Source organism: Alligator sinensis, unplaced genomic scaffold (genome assembly GCF_000455745.1).
Source record: "Alligator sinensis unplaced genomic scaffold, ASM45574v1 scaffold1192_1, whole genome shotgun sequence".
Classification (NCBI taxonomy): domain Eukaryota; kingdom Metazoa; phylum Chordata; order Crocodylia; family Alligatoridae; genus Alligator; species Alligator sinensis.
In genome coordinates, this window is record NW_005842376.1 from 196731 (window position 1) to 214248 (window position 17518).

Here is a 17518-nt window from a genome sequence, read left to right on the forward strand (position 1 = left end):
TTCACAGCAAAATTCCCCCAAACTTGCCTGTCCTCTGTTGTCCCTGTGCCCCTTCCCCACCACAAACTCAGTGCTTTTATTATACAAGGTTTGCAGAATGATTTATGAACAGGCAACCTGGTTTTCTCTGATTTAAAAAAATCCCCAAATTTCAGTTAAAAATGAAACCCCAAATCCACATTTTTCTATGATTAAAATGAAACACCACTATATATATAGATAGATACATCTATATAGATCTATCTATAGATGTGGAGGCAGACAGTTTTAATGGAATTTTACTTTGAGATGTCAGGCCCCCATGAGTCTGAACCTTATATAAAAACGCAGGAGGCATTCATTCACTTAGACTGCAAGCTAAAAACCCTACATACAGATGAACTCCTCGGAGGTGAAACTGCCAAGTTCTGCAGCTCTGGAAAATACACCTGTGAAACTACTGCCAGTACTTACTAGTGTAATGATGAGAGAATTCCTCCCCACCCCCCTGCATGTGAACATATAATTGTGTACTCATCAAGCTAGTCTCCAGCAGGAAAATAAAGCATCTGAGAATCTTCCCATTCAAGAAATGCTATTTGTATCCCGGTAGTATCATAATACAAGTATTCCCCAGACAAGGTATGATATAAAGAATTGGCTTAGTTGCTATGCAAAGGCCTTAAGCAGTGGGAAATGAGGTTTAATCATGCTACATGTACAATTCACTGTATTAATTAAGCATGAAACATCTTGTTCATAACATTACTTTCACAGAAGAAAGCAAGGCAGAAATGTCATGAGGCAGTTACAGAAGTAGGACAATGGCCAACCCTTTGTTTGTGTTTTAAGGCATGGACAGTGTGAATATTTATATATCTGGAGTGGAATTATATAAATATGCATATTTACCAACAAAGTTCCTAGACTGCATAAGCCACCCATAACTTCTGCAATCCAATTTGGTCCTATCTGCTTTCATCAGGGTTACTTATGATAGCAGCTATTGTATATGATATCTAGCAGAACTTTTGCTATTAACATTTGCATTTGGAGCTTGTTAATTTAATAAATTGCACATGTATACATGGATACCTGTCATGAGATAGCCTTAGCTGAAGGCAGATAATACTAGGCATGCGCATCGCTGCCTTCTCCTCTTAATTAAAATGTAATTAGAAAACAAAAGGTACTCATTTGGAAAGATAGTGGAGTAAGTACTTCTCAATTCTGGAAACTTGAATTTAAATCAGTCATGTTACAAAACAAGCATGCAATATGGATTCATTGGAATTTCAGTCCAAGGATGGCTGAGGGATTCAGCTATGTGTTTTAGATAAGAATTAAAGTGAATTAGTATATTTGCATCTCCTGCCACCTCACAACAAACCTTACCACAGAAAAAGAAAAAAGAAATTTTAGACAAGGAACCATCCTGGTGAAGAAGAAAGTTAGTAATAGCCAATCTAGCTAGTTGAAAGCTAGCTCAGGTATCTCTACACACACTGCTGTATCTTCTTTGCAGGGTGGCCAAATATCATCAGTGGTGATCACCTTCATATAAGTTCTCAGTGCAATGTTACGGCAGAAAGGGCTACTGTGATTCATGGAAGTATAGTATCAAGGAGAACTGGGGACATGATCTTGACTGTGTGTCTGACACTCAAAGGTTACAAGTGCTGTATCTAATTGTGTGTACACCCTTCAAGAAGGATGTTTAAACACTAGACAAATTTCAAAGGATGTCTACAAAAATGTTCTGGGGCTGGAAAACAAGGTTTACATTGTGCAGTTGAAGGACCTGACCATCATCAGCTTACTGAATGGAAAGCTGAAAGGTGACTTGATTACGACACACAGATGTTAACAAATGGCAGCAATATCCAATAGTGAGGAATGTTTATTGACCCAGTCAATGTTTATTGGCCCAGTCTTATTGACAAAGGCATAACAAGATGCATTGGCTAACAGCTGAAGTTGAACTTAAACTTGAAAAACAGTGCAATTTCCTATCAGTGAAGGTAATTCAGTATTGAAACTGGTTAGTAGGGAAGGTGGTGCTGAGTCCACCACCAGGAGTCTTTAAAACAAGACGAGGTATCTTTCTGAAAGATCTGCTCTAATCCAGCTTCTGGAAATCCTGTATGGGGAGGGAGGTGAGAGAGGGCTCGGGAGGAGGGGGGTCAGCTGGATTGCCACTGCTGGCTTGGAATCGGTGACTATGAATCTGCCTGTTCACATATTTTCCTTCTGGGCCTTGTGGAGAACAAAAGTGTTTGCATTGTCCTTCCCCGTGGTCCTAGCACTTGCAGCTCAGCACTAAGGCAATGACTATCACTGCATGGAATGCTTCAGGGAATCACCTAGTCACGTTTGTGGGTCACTTTTCTCCCCACTGCACAACTGGTGAGAATTTTTTTTACAATTGACAAACAACCAGAGTTTGGCCCCAGCTAGAGACGAGACACTGGACAAAATGAACCAGTGCCCTAAGAATCCTGTTTCTGAGGTGCCTTCCTAGTTTGTCTTGCTCGCACACTCAGGGTTCAATTGATCGCCAAATCTGGAACGGTCCCACAAGTCAGATGAGCAGGGCCCTTGGTATTTCTGCCATTCTCTGCAGGCAGCACTGAGTGCAGATCATCTGCCAGAATATCTGAGCATAGCTTTTTCAATCAATTTATTTCTGCTGCATGAACCACTGGCAACTTATTCTCCCCTGTGGCATGCAGTTTACTTTTCTGAGGACTGAAATGCATTCATCTAACTATAGTCATTGGACTTAAAAGAGGGGAATCTCAGTGAAACTGAATGGCTGCTGCTATACAGGAATCCAGACTAGTTCTAATGATCCCTGGTAATATTAGAGTCTATGAAATCTAAGAATTAAACACATTTGATCTGTACTCAGTGAAAAACAACCTTCACAGAATACCAACAGCTCCAGTTTTGGAGTTGCCTTTTAGAGTGAACATGATCTATAACACTGGTGTCTGTCCATGAGTAAACATGTTTTGCTCCATCCAGATATATATATAGAAGCACAAGTCCCGGTGAGGTGTGCTGTTTCTCATTTTCTACCAGTTTCTGTCCCATTCCACTATAATCTGTCTGGTTCCACCTCATCACTATATTACTCGGATGCCTTCCCGTAGTACATGAAGTGACATGACCAATCTCTGTCATTAACATCTCCCTTAATAGTTAGACAGTCCTCCAAGTCCACCCTCATCCTGTTTTCTATGTGCATCTGTTAGGTTTTATCTGACATATCACATGTTAGTTCTCTGGGGCAGAAGCTGTGTTGTGTTAGCTACATGGACAACACTAATCCCAGGAAAATTGACTGGAGTTTCAGGCTATACTGAAACACAGATAATACGTAATTCAACCTTCCCTTCCCCCTATGCATACACATATCACTTACTTAAATATTGACACTCCCTGGCACATTAATACTGGCTCTACCCTCAAATCTGCACACGCAAGTCCCATTGACTTAAGTGGGAGCAGTAATGTTTCCGATAATGGAATTGGGTCTATCATGTTTGAGCCATCTGCTCTCTCTAATCAAGATATTCAGAAAGTTCATGCTGCTGATGCAAACTAAAACCACAGGTGTTTTGGAGGTTTGGTATTGACTTGGTGGCAAACAACATAGATTGTAAGATGTGCATCAAGTGAGAGGGATATGCATATCAATCAACTCATAAACCAGGCCTGAAGTATAATAAGTCCTATTCAAAAGCCATCGGGGGGAACAATTCATTAAGGATCCAATCCAGCTCTCAATGGGAGACTGTCCACTGATTTCAGTGACAGCTGGATCAGTTCCTTAGCAAGTCAGTAACTTTAGATCTTCTTAACTGAACTTGCAGTGTTAATGTTCCCATTCATATCTCATACCTGAATACAAACGTAGTTATTTGGGTACCATTCAGCAAATTTACGTACACTGGAACAGGAAAGCTTTTGTTTTTCCAGAGTGTGGTTTACTCAGCCTATATTCAAAAGCTTCCTGTTTCTACACGGTAAATTCTAGTGCAACAACATTGCCTGAAAAGAGTGCTTTACTTCCCTGAAGGCAATTCATGAGCTGTGACGTGCCATAACTAGATTGCCTGGAATTAATTCATAACATAGATGCACCTGGATGCTTTACAACTGATGTTTAAAATCAGTTCTGGGAATCTGATCTGGATAGAAATGCAAGCAGCTCCATAATTCTATTTATAGGCAGATTTTGTTTAATCCCATGATGGAAAATGTGCACTGCTGATGATAACATTGGGTGAGTGAATTTGCAGACGTTACCTCTCCTGTTGATCTGGTGAATATAATTAATAATGGGCACAGTATACGTGCAGAGCATGGAAGAGGTTAAGCCAACAGATAGTGCTTCTTGAATTCTGAAACTGTAGAAAAGTCTTCTCATAAGGCTCAGAATTGTTTCTTTTCCTTTCACAGATGTCTTGAGGTCAGTAAACCAAAACAGGAGTAAACTGGAATATCACAAATTAGTTATTTATAAAGACTTTCTGTAAAGAAAACAGCATCATCTAAACATAATAGTACAGAGGTTCAGGTGTGTTGGAACTCTAATTCCATCTCTGTCTCTGTCCAGTTTCTACATTTTCTACATTTTCTGAAGTGGCCTCAAGTTTCCAAGTGCCCAATTTCATATCTGCTGAACTCCTTCAAGTCCAATTACCTTTAACTGCTGTAATCAACCTAACCTTACTCCTGTAGCTTCTATGCATAAGTATATCTGTATCAAATGCTGTTATACTCTATTACCATATGAATTTGGATAAAGGATTTGAGTAGCAGAAGCCCCTTAAGCTGCTTAAAATAGAGATGCCATTTGCTCATTCGAGTTACACTTACATTCATCCTGAGACATGTTTTGTGAAAGCAAATGTGCACTAGGAAGACAAAAGACTTGCAAGTCATTAAATGAAAGCCTTGATATTTGTTTTTACAATATCGGTGAAAAAAAGGGGGAGGAGTGTGTTCAGTCCATAGCAGCCTAGCTAACTTACATAAAAATGTCTAATGCCTACTGGTCCTATGATTTGAGGGGCAGCTGCGTTAAGTGGAGAACAGAGATGTCTTTCATGACAAAGAGAGTTACATGAGTGGGTTCTATACTCACCCGATGAAGCCTGAGAACTGGTTTCCCTCATTTCTAGAGCCAGCCTTGACTTTTCTGGACAGGCTAGTCTCACAGGTACATTCTCTGTCAGAGAGAAAGGTACCCAAACATCTACACTTGCATGCAACTTACACTCAAACAAGCTAGCAGACAGGCAAGCAAACTCAGACCCAGTCCATGGCCCATCATCAACAGCAGCATGGGAATTCCTTTCTCTTAACAGAGTACAACAACAGTCCAGATAAATGTCCTTTCCCCTCCTGCAGAGGTTTCCTACAATCCTCATAAAACATTGCTTGCGTCTTTATTCTTGTGTACCCAGCATTGGCACCTGATAAGTCATACGCTATACCCTTTAACTGTTTTCTACTTACTTCTGCTGCCTTGTGGAGCTGACAGGGAGAAGTAGTCAGCTGCGTTAGTCTGAATTCAGTCAGAATGCAGGGTACATATCCACATAGACTAAATAAATAAGATATATATAGAGAGAGAAGGAGAGCAGGACCACAAGCTTTTGTGATCCCAAGGACCAGAAGTCACCAGAAGTCCCCATGACCCATTCCAAACACAGTGGGGCTGGTATATGAAACATTATAATCTCACTGAGCTCATGCTCATAATATTATTCCTCTACCTGGTCCCTTCTCTCTCCCTTCTCTTTACAGAATATGGCACAATTTTTGGACTCTTTCTTTTCTATGTGACTGTACAGTGCTAGCACAGTATTGAGCTGGTCCCGGTATGGGGCCCCAGGGCTCCACTGTAGTATAAATAGTAAATAAATAATAAATGTTAAGTAGTATTCTCCATCTCAAGCAGCAAGATGATTTTTTTCCCAAGCCCATTACTGAGCTAACTCGTCTATTATGATCACACTATTATTAATAAAGCTGGCCTATGGGCTAGGGAGAATTGGAGAAATGACTCTGCTGGGTATACCCGTGTTGAACTAACTCATTGTGTACGTGGTAGCAGCTGTGGAAAGCAGAGGGGGGCTTTGGAGGCTTCTAGCCTCATATATCACAGGAAAAACCTGAGAATAGCAGTTTGCCTCAGCATCCGCATGAGGCTGGTAACTCACAGCAGCACGCACTCCTGCAAGTAAAACAATAAAAGTTTTAATCACCTATCTGAGGAAAAGAGGTGGGAAAAGTCATTCTTTCTGTCTTGAAATGACAGTTTCACTTTGCAGCTAGGGAAAAAGCTGTTTTTTTGACAGCACTATCAGACAATAATTTACTGCCCTCTGGTAACTGGGACACTCTCTTGCTCCGCACATAAGGTGCATTAAATTGACTTGAAAAAAACTCATTCAATTATTTTGACTCCAGCTCTTAAATTGGACTTGTTTGTGAGATTGCTGGACAAATGAGAGGCAGTAGTTTAGAGAAAGGAAGGGCTTCAATTACCAAAAAAATGTAAGGGAGGAATTGACACAAGTGATCACTTACCCAAGTATTTAAAGCTAATGCTTCAAAGACTATTCATATTTTAAACAAATCAATATATGAAATATTCAGAGGAAAAGTTTGGTGAAACCCTAAAACTGCACTGCAGCATTCCTCTGTCCTTGCATATCATTTTCACATTGGATTTCAGTTAAACTTTTCAAGGCTGTGAGAGTGCTATGCACCTGGCAATTAAAAGTAAATTAGCTTCACATTTAGTGATATTTGCTCTTGTTAAGGTTTTAGTAGCTTTGCTGGTTTCCCTACTAGAACTAATTGAAACTATAGTAGTGATTAGAATACCATTACGGCCAAACAAGGGAGTGTGAAAATCATGTCTAAGATTTTTAGCAATAATGGCCATAACACATTGCCTCAAAATAAATGTCAAAACAAGATTTCAAGAGAGGAACTCCCTCTCCACCTCCCAAAAAACTTTGCAATATCACTTTTCCATCCTCCTGTGGTCTCTCCTTAAAACCCATCTCTGTCACAAAGCCTACAAAATGTTCATGAATGCCTACACAGCTGTGACTGTTGCTTGCCACAGTGATCAGATTTGTGTCTCTGCAGTCTCTTGCCCCTCTTCTCCTGGTTGTTGCATCCACCCACGGTCTCTCAAGCTTAAGCTGTAAGCTGTTTGGGGCAGGGACTCTGTTTTACTGCATATTTGTATAGTGCCGGGTGCTGTGAGGCTCTGTTCTCTGACTGAGTCCTCTAGGCACTATTGTGATACCAAGAATAATATAGTTTTTTTACCTGCTGGCACATCATGAACCCATTAATGCTGTGTGCAAGAGTCTGGAATTGATTTTGCTATTCTGCAAAATGAGGGGGGGAAAAAGCGTATGTGATGGTACAACAAACCTCTTTCCTCGGGAGACTAAAATGACACTTAGAGCCAAGAAGGTTGTCTGTTCCTGCTTTCTTGGGCTCCCTGATTTCAGCTTAATGAGGCAATGGGATTCAACCACCATGCAGAATATGTCAGGCTGGGCTGTTTGCTTCCTCAGGCATGGCTTCCTTACTTGCTTGGGTCCTGGGGATTTTTTCTTTACTGGGGCTCAGAAGTCCCCCTGGGCTCTATGGGCTTGCCTTTGTAAAGCTTTGATGCCATTCAAAATAGCCTGACATCATCTTCTTCACTTCCTTCTGTATGTACTTTGATCAGCATGAAGTCATTAGCAATGAAATCATCATCATTAGGTTTAAGTGTCAACACCCCACTCAGAACTATCCCTGTCACAGCTACTGCCTCCGCGTTTGCTACGGCAGACTCAGACGGGGACCTCTGCACTAATGATGTTTGATTTACATTTTGGAGGTAACATTTGTGTCCCTTGGGGGCCAAGAACTAGTTTTCTGAATGATTCTGTAATTTTAAATATGGACCCTAAAGTACACACGGCAAGTTTTCAGAAAATATGTATTATATTGCTGAGCATCTGTGAGCTGGGCAAATACAACCCTTGTTGTTTTGCAACTGTATTATCCCAGCCATGCTGATAATAGCCAAAATAAATGCCATGGTAAACTAAACAGATAAGACCCATAAGCAACATTTCCAGTGAAATGTGAAGGATTTAAGCTTCATGACTTTAAATGAGGTAAATGGAAGATTCATAGACATATCCTCGAAGTAAGCTGAAAAATATACCTTAGAAAGAAGACAGGTTGTGCCACATAAAGGGAACTTTTAATTGTTTCTGTCATTTTCCCTCTTCAGATTCAAATGATATTTTCAGAGAGATGCAGTTTCTGACAACTAATAGAACTTCATGTGCAAATAGCTTTGAGTTCAAACGGGGCTAGAGTTAAGCACTTCTTTCTCAGGAAAACAGCTGCAGTTTTCTATTCTGTTCCCTCAGTCCAGCAGTAGCCGCTATTGATAGGCTGCTCGGTAAAAAGATGTATACTGTTTGCTTTTTCTGGCACATGACCGTTCCCTGAACAGTATTTGTTCTTTACAATTAACACTTCTTTTTTTTAATGAGTTGGAAGCTGGTTTTATTATAATCAGGGAAAAGATACTGCTTGTCAGCAGTTTCTAAAGAAATATTATTGTGCTTTTCCTAAGAGCTCTTTGACTGATCTGTCCGACGGAAAGTGAGAGCACAGGTGCATGCCATCCTCTTCTGATAGATTTGTATGGTTTTGCTATTTTCCCCACTTCCTTGCAATAAATTGAGTGAAAAGCATTGCCTTTGTCAAGGCACGTGTTTTAGCTCCTACTGACACTGACAATGCTGTCTTTGTGTGTACACTGATATACAAGAGCTGAATCATTGTGACAGACTAACAAACTCATTCACACTTATTCACCCCCTCACTGAAGCACTGTGGACTGGTCTTTCTTTCCTCAAAATCACATCACATATGTAGAAGTGGATGTGTAAACTCTTCTTAAATGAATGAAAATATTTTAAATGATTTTTTGCAAGATATACATGGGTATCTCTTCTATTTGACCACTTTGTGAAGTAGGGAACACAACTCACAATGGCTTTCTAGGCAAAACATAACTTGACTTTTCTTATTGGAAGATTTCATACCTTAGTGAGGTTTCAAAATTTTTACCAGATGCAAAGCACATTACCTTAATCCGTTTCTGCCATGTATAGATTACAAACAAGAAACAAAATACCTATTTAGGTAAGAGCCATGGGGCTAATGAATTTCTGTAATCCCTCAGAAAATAAAATGACGCTTTTAGGAATAATATTAAACTCAAATCTCTTTTGACAGTTGAAGACATCAACTTGTAAAATTGAATCTGAAAGCCTTAGATAAAATCCAAACCAGCGGTTGATTTCTGGAGCCATATTGATTTCAAAAGTCACAGTTTAATATATTTTCTAAAATATTACAGCTGAATTTCATTTTTATTGAACAGTAGTTGGAAAAACATTTTTGTCCAATCCATAGCTGGAAGCAACTTGGTTAGCTAAGAGCAAATCAATGAATCGGAGCAGACTTGCTGCTTATTGTGGATTTACGTGCCTACCTTCAGGCACCCAGGTTTGAATATGCTTTACTAGACTCTTGCCTCACGTAATGTCTGATATGTGAAACCAAACCATTTGAGAGAATTGAGTTCAGCCCTACTTAAAACTGCTACTTTAATCTCTTCACACTTAGTGTAATAAGAACCAGTGAAAACTTAGTTGTCTTATCTGAGGAACTTGAGAAGGAAACTTGTCTTTGGGCATAGCATCACTTACTAATGATTATTTAATCTCCAAGCTTTAACTTAATTCTGCTGTGGTTCCTCTTCACATCAAATTAAATTGATGATGTTTGCTAACCAATACAAAGATGCAGCCTGGCCCCAGAAATGTAATTCCTTGTTCAGGCCACTGCCCCATTATGTTTTACGGTTGCAATCATAAGCACCAGAAATAAATTGAACACACATTAATTTCCTTAGTTAGTTTTCCTATTTAGTATCATTTACTTTTAACTGAAAAATATGAATTTGTAACTTGTACAGACCATGTATCTAGAAACATTCTGATCATCACACAGCAAGACTATTTGGCTTTCGATAGGATACTTACCTGTCTGCTGAGAGAGCTGTGAGTGTAAAGACTGACACCCCCACTGAAGTGAGCTGTATAAAGGGGATAAGTTTACATCCAACCCGGCCAAACAGCCATTTGTCAGCGAGGTATCTGCTGGCATCCACAGGGACACAGGTAACTAGGAGAAGCAGATCACCTAAAGCCAGACTGGAGATGAACAAGTTAGGAACATTTCTCATGGACTTCACAGTACAGAAGATCTTTATCAAAGTGATATTGCCAATAAGTCCTATCAAAATGATGATCCCATAAATGGTTGGAATGGCGTATAGGAACCCCGGGTAGAACCGATCATCACTAAGGATGGAGAGATTTGCACTTTGATGCACAGAGACGTTGCAAAGAATAAAGTTATCCACTTCCAAGTCTAGCAGAAAGCACTCTTCAGATGCCATGGTCAGATTTTGTTTCTACTGGATGATAATTCTGTTGTTCAAAAATCCTTGTATAAAATTTCTGGAGTTGTCTTTTGTTGCTGTTTGCTTGTTTTAAACAGGCAGAAAAGACTGAAAGTCATATCACTGCATGATACTTTAAGAAAAGAGAAAGAAAGAAAGAAAAGAAAACCAATGTCACTGAGCAAAACTATTTCCATAAGCTAGAGCCAGAAAGTCTTTAAGCATGGTTTTTTATCCTAGAACTTTTTTTTGTTTCATTCATTTGTCTTGCAAATAAGTTTTCCTCAGTACTAAAAGGCTGTTTACCAAATCAAGAGGCAAACAGATATAAAGCATTTTCTGAATCCAGGCTTGTCAAATTTCCATCTTCAGCTTTCTGCTCCTGGATCAGAGTTCAGTCAGAATGAAGTGAAGAACAAAGCAAGAAGTTTTGATTGTTGCTGTCATGCCGCATTTCACATTCTCTTTCAGTTCTCAGCACCTGCTTCTGAAGGCTGGGTTTAAAGTGAGGGAAAGGAACAGCTCTTTTGATGACTCTGATCCTATAGGCAGGATCCTCTGGACGTCAACTCTCTCCCCGCTTCCCACGATGATAGCAAGCTTGTTTAAATGATTGCAGTAATTGTATGGAAGCTGCAGGCTACCGCTGGTGAATGCCAGCCACCTACTGGACAATTTAATCACTGCCTGACCATAAAATATATTGCTGTTAACTCTTTGGACCAAAGAAACCCTGCATGGTTGTTGCCTCTTATTTATTTATAAGTATTATCAGTAAGAAGAGCAGCAGAATCTCATTTAACTCCCTGTTGGATGTTGTTCAGGTAACACCTTCAAAATAAAAATCACAGTTTCTTCCTCATTCTCAAAATACCATGGGCAGTAATTATACCGTTGCAAATGAGAGTGTGCACTTTGCTTGCATTCCAGCATACAGTCTGATTCAATGAACTTAAGTGAAGCCACTAAGCCAAATTCATCCCCCAGGGCAACTCCAATGAATCTCAGCAATTCTGATAAAAATCAACACTATGGTTAGCTTAGACAAATTAGCATGAAAACTCTGCAAGTGCTATAAGCTTTAAATATTTTTGAAAATGATGCTGTGATTCCATAGTTCCAAGGCAACCAGGTTTACCCTAGCAACATATGAGGTACCCATCGCTCTGGGATTGATACATTTTTCTTCTATGCAGTCTGTATGGAGAGAAAAAAGTAACGCGCACTGAGCTGGAAAAAAGAAATCTAAATATATTATGTACTGCAGATGTTCTTGCTTAAACAAGAGGTAATTATGACTGGTTCCTTGTTGATTTTTTTAACAGAAATCCTATGCATAGTGCCATAAGATGACTTCCTGTTATATGGTTAAATTGAAACCAGTCTTCAAAGTGAAATGAGGCTCTGATTTGAAATTTCCTCTAGCAACTGGTAATTTTTGCGAGTAAAACATTGTGCTAACAGTTACCAGAAGTTTCCTGTAGTAGGGAAAGTTGAATCAAATCAGATATTTTCTTTAAAAATGCACAAATACTGACATCTAGATACACTGAATATTTCTGGGCATCTTTTGGAAAATATCCAGTTACTTGATCCTTTCGGAGTAGTACCCCAATATGTGGGGAAAAACTTCTCCCAGGTCAGACTTCCAGGGACCACTAGGGTTTTTTGCCACCTTCTGTAGCATGAAGAACATCCAGGCATATTTTACCTAATGAACCCCCTGCCACTGCAGAGACTTCAGGCATAGGTGGTACACTTTGTCTTTCATACTCCCTTTTTTTCTTTTCTTTTCTTTTGTGCAACATTGTGATTTCTTTGTGGGTTTTGTATTATTATTTATTTGAGGCTTTTTGCCTGGGTACTGTGCTGGAACTCAGCTTTACCACTTTGGAAGAACAGCTTGGAGACGAGGAGAAGTGAGAAATAGTCCCTCCATAGGATGTGTTCTTAGTGGGCACATCTACACAAAACGCTAGAAATGCAGTAGACTAGTTCTACTGTGCATTAGTGCATCAAGACAAAAGCTGTACTAATGCACTTATGCACAGTACGGTTAGGTTACTGTGTATTAGCATCACCTAAAACATCTGAGAAGGTGCTATTGTGCAGTCGCACTGATAATGATGCTTTAAGTTAGTACCTGTTATTAAAGGGCGCCTATACACATGCAGTGAGGCTGCTCTGACGTGCTGTAATTACTCGATTAATTGAGTCTGCTAGAGCACTGTAATTACTGTGCTCCAGCAGACTCCGGCATCTCATGCATTAGTGTCTCTGTGCTAAAAATGGCAACAGGGACACTTGAAATAAATCTCATTCAGTGAGCTTTGGTTGAAGCGCCCCCCGCTGTCACTTTTCAGCATGGGGATGCTGATGTATGAGACTCTCTGGGCGCTTTAATTAGAGTGGCTGTAATTAAGCTGCCCCTGCGCCCCCCCCCGAGGCCATGTATAAATGCCCCCAGGTACTAAACTTAATGCACTGTAATTACGGTGCATTAATTCACATGTAGACATGGCCAGTTAGTCCACTGTAGTTTAAAACTCATTTTAAAAACTACTGGTCAGAACTGCAATAACCCCTGCTTTGAGAAACAGGCCAGTTAACAAACACAGTCAAACCATGTCACACTTCAGTGTCAGTCTTTTTTAGTGGGTGAGAGAGATTGAAAGCACAAGTTTGTAAGCCATCAAAGCATACAGTACAACCCCCCAACTTTGATCAAATCCTGTGTGCAGTTACAAACTGATCTTGGGGAAGAAATAAAGAAAGCAAAAAAAGAAAGTACACTGAGACAATTACCTGAGTTCTATCTTACTCAAACTCCATCCTGTTCTCTCTCCTACTCTTTCTCCTGTTTCTGAACATCATCTACGTAGTGGCTTTGGCTGGTGTGGTGAATCTGCTTAGCTCATCAGGTTCAGTGACAATCAAGCTTTCTATAGTAGTGATGGCAAGCCTCTGTGAAAGTCTGCAAAGTTCCCTAGTTTAAGCATAATCTTTTGGTTTCAGTCAACTGTAGGCATTCAGTTATAGTAGGCATCTAAAGACCACACCTGCAGAAGGATGTTACAAAAGCTTAAGCCTCGTTAGTCAGAAAGAAAATAGAGGATGAGAAATTGAAACTAAGAGCAGGAAAGGCCAGATCCTATGGAGCTGAAAACAGTATTTGTGTTCTAAAAATGCTCAGCTGTTTATATCAAACTTAGTTAACCATTTCAGTTTACTAAAGTGCATAACATCTGTTGACATCCTGCAAACAGGTCTTATCTAAACTTCAACATCCGGCATTTGGAAATCCAGCAAAAGTTATTTTGAAATAATAATGACATTTCCCAGAGGCCTTTATATTCTTGTACTAAATTGGTCATTAAATATACTGGGCATGTCTACATGTGCTATTAATGCTATAAAGGCTTGCAGCACAGTAAAATACTGTGCAGTAGTCTTCCCTGGGAGTATATCTACACATGCTTCCTGTTTGGAGCAAAACTGTTCCCAATGGGAGCCAGCCATAGGCAGCAGAAGGCCAGGGCTAATGAGGCTTAGCCCCAACAAATGCAGGGCAGCAGTGGCAGCACAGAGGGCTGCAGAGCAACCCAGGTGTGGGCTCTGGGTGGCTGCAGCAAGGAACGCGCACAGACACAGATACATAGCCTCAACCTGCATGCAGCCAGGATCGCAGCCCTACCACATGCTGAGCACTGCCCACCACTGCAGGCAAGTTTGTGAAGGGGAAGGGGCATTGGGGAGGCAAATTGAGGCCCCCACAGTGAGGGAAGGAGTGGGGCCCTGGGGCAGGTCATGGGACAGTTGGAGCCCCAGTGGTTCATCTAGGGGTGTGGGGGGGTCCCTTCACTGTCCCCACCCCAGGGGAGGCATGGGGGGCATATGCCCCCTGGATTCCTCCACAGGATGGAGGTGGGCTGCCACTGTAGGCTGGGGCTCTGCATACTGCTGCTGCTGCCTCAGGAGCCATGTGACACCATGTGCTTGCCACCACTGGGTTACATTGCATCCCCTGCCTGCCTGGTGGTGGCAGGCACATAGTGTTGCATAGCTCCTGGGGCAAAGGCAGCAGAGCACAGAGCCCCATCCTGCACCAGCAGCCTGCCTCCACACCACACCAGCAGCCTGCCCTCCATCCCACACACAAATCTAGGGGGCATGTGCCCCCCGTGCTTCCCCCAGGCTGTGCACGGTGGTGGGAGCCCCCACCCTCCACACTCCTGGATAAGCCACCTGGGCTCCAACTCTCCCATGACCTGCCCTGGGTCCCCATTCACCTCAGCCCCTGTCCCGTTCCCTCCCTTACTGTGGGGGCCTCAATCTACCTCCCCCGCCGATGCCCCTTCCCTCTCCTCCCCCACCTTTCCCTCCACAGACTTACCTGCTGGGTGGTGTGTGTGTGTATGTGTGCGCGTGTGTGCGTGCTCAGCCCCCTAAATAATATTTTTCCCTCTTCCTATGGAGCTAGCCTGGTACAAGGCTGTGCCTACCCTGCTCTGGTCCCCTGCGGCAGCCAGGGGGAGATCCAGGCTCCCCCAGGATACTAATCTGGGGGCTGGCAGAGAGTATGGGGCCAGTTCCCATAAACACAGGGCCAGGAAAACTCTGCCAGCTGCAGTGGCAGCTGTCTCCATGCCCCATACACATTAGCAGAGGTCCTGATATGAACAGAGCCAGAAGACTGCTGCAACTGCAGAGCTCTCCCAGCCTTGGGCACATGGAGACAAGCCCTGTGACCAGCAGAGCTTCCCCACACAGCCGGGGGCTGGCCAGGAGCCCAGGACTGGCCCACTTCTGAGGCCGCTCTTGGCCAGCCCCCAGCTGCTTGGGGAAATCTCCACCTAGCCCAGGGCTGGCTGGGAGCAGCCCCAGAAATAGGAAAGCTCCCAGCCAGCTCCCAGCTGCATGGGGAAGCAGAGACCTCCCCAGTCCTGGCACTGCTCAGCTCCCAGCTCCTCAGCCAGGACCAGGCGAGTTCCCCGTCCCCTGTAGTCCCCTAGTGTTGGGGCTGGCCAGGGAGAAACTTTGCTCCTGGTTAGTATCTACATGTGTGCTACCGTGCAGTATCTACTTTGCAGTTGGTTTACTACCTGTATTTACAAGTAGTAGCTAACTGTGCAGTAGATTAACTTAGTGTGCAGTAAATAGTGTGCATGTGTGCTTTACTGTCGTAATGGTGATGCTTTACTGTGCAGTAGATTAGTCTACTGTGCAGTAAAGTGTCTCATGTAGACACACGCACTGTATTGTATAAATGGTATGCTCTTTCCACCTCACCACTGCCTGTGTAGTACTTAAACTCCATGAGCAGGTAAAAAGACTAGGCATTTATAAATCAATCTTTAGCTCTTCTCATGCATAGATCTCAACCCTCTTTTCAAAAGAGGCTAAACTGCATTTGTTAGTTCTCTGTTAATGGTGGGGAAACTCAAACCACAGAAAAGTCACACACATCACACCCAGCAGGCTGCTGGCAGAGCCAGGACTCCTAGCCCAGCTCCCTACCGTCTGCATCATAGTCTCTCTTTATTGGATAATGAGAACCTCTACAGTTACATTCAATAGAATTATTTTTAAAAGGATTTCATACCCTCAGGTTTAGCTAGTCTCTGACATACAGTGATAAAGGAAGTTTTCTTGGTCTGTAATTGTGCACAACTGGCCAGATTTTCAAAAGAGTTTGATGAGCAAAATTTTCAAAAGTGAAATGACATTGGAAAGTAATGAGACATGGGATCCTAATTTGCTTATATGCTTTTCAAAGTTTTACCAGACTGCACAAATGGAGTAAGATGTCAGATTAACTCAGCTCACCTGTAGGCAGTTAAATAGGGCCAGAGCTTCAAAAGTTCTCAACAGACAACAGCTGCCATTTGTGACTGTTATTGCCAGAGTTTTCCAAGATAGGCCAGCAGCACATGGCATGCTGAGCTCTTTTGAAACATTTTCATGCCTAAGCGGGAGCTGAAGTTTTTGAAAATCTAGTTCCATTTTGTATTTCTCTCATTGTGTGCTGTGTTATGAAAAGGAACAATAGACTGGGTGTGTTCAGGATGTGTTCTTAGGGCATAAAGCCCTGGCATTGGGGTGTGAGCCAGAAAGTGTAGAAGACCAGGAGTTTGAGGAGCCGCTCAGTGCTGAACTCCTGTATCCTAATATCTACTTATTTTATAGGGCACTTTTCTCTGTCCCCCTTAGAAACAATCCATGCTGGGCTGTTTCCAGTCTTAAGTAGTAGTTTAAAGGCTCCTGACCAGGATTTGGGAAATGTTCAAGTGATTTCTTTATTATTAATATTTGTACCATTATAGTGTCTCTAAACCCTGATATGGAGCATAATCCCATTGTGCTAGTTACTGTGCATGCACTAAAAAATGCCCCCCCAATAATAAATTATTGATCTAATAAAATATATTGGATTTACCCAAACTACCTTGTCTCCCCCTCCCTGCCCCTAAAAAACACTCCTTGTCCCTTGCTCCGCTTTTTATTGATGTCATGGGACAAGAAAGGTGTAAAGAATCAGGATAATAAATTAGTTTTGTGGATATGTATGGGACTTGCTCTTAGAGGATACAGTAGAGAGGGGGGAGAAGAGATCAGGCCAGAGAACAGAGCCTACAGTAACGCCAGAGGAAGTCAGAGTGAGGCAAGAAGTTTCCATCAAAGGCCAAGTGGAAGGATTGATTAGAGAGGTCTGAAGTATCAGATGTTAAGTAATCCATATGAAAAGAATATTTCCTAAAGAACAGCATAATCAACTGTGTTCAACATGCCTAAAAGGTCAAGGAGCATGAGAATAGGCTACTTATTCAGAATCCTGGCCAGGAAGCAGAGGCATAACAAAGCATCCAGGTGTCTCGGGCAGCTGCAATACACGGGGGCATTGGCAATTTCCAGCTGCCACTGTGCCACCAGTCCAATTGTGTGGCTGTAACAGCAGAG

At 41.9% G+C, this 17518-nt stretch overlaps 1 protein-coding gene across 1 annotated transcript in view; it reads right to left on the reverse strand.

Moving 5' to 3' along the window:
- The window catches only part of GRPR (gastrin releasing peptide receptor), a 45751-nt gene extending 35096 nt beyond the window's left edge, over nt 1-10655 (reverse strand). Inside the window, exon 1 of the mRNA XM_006029392.2 lies at nt 10140-10655. Coding sequence (XP_006029454.1) covers nt 10140-10558 — 419 coding nt within the window. The 5' untranslated portion in view covers nt 10559-10655. The remainder of the gene's footprint in view (nt 1-10139) is intronic.
- Between the last annotated feature and the right edge of the window lie 6863 nt (nt 10656-17518).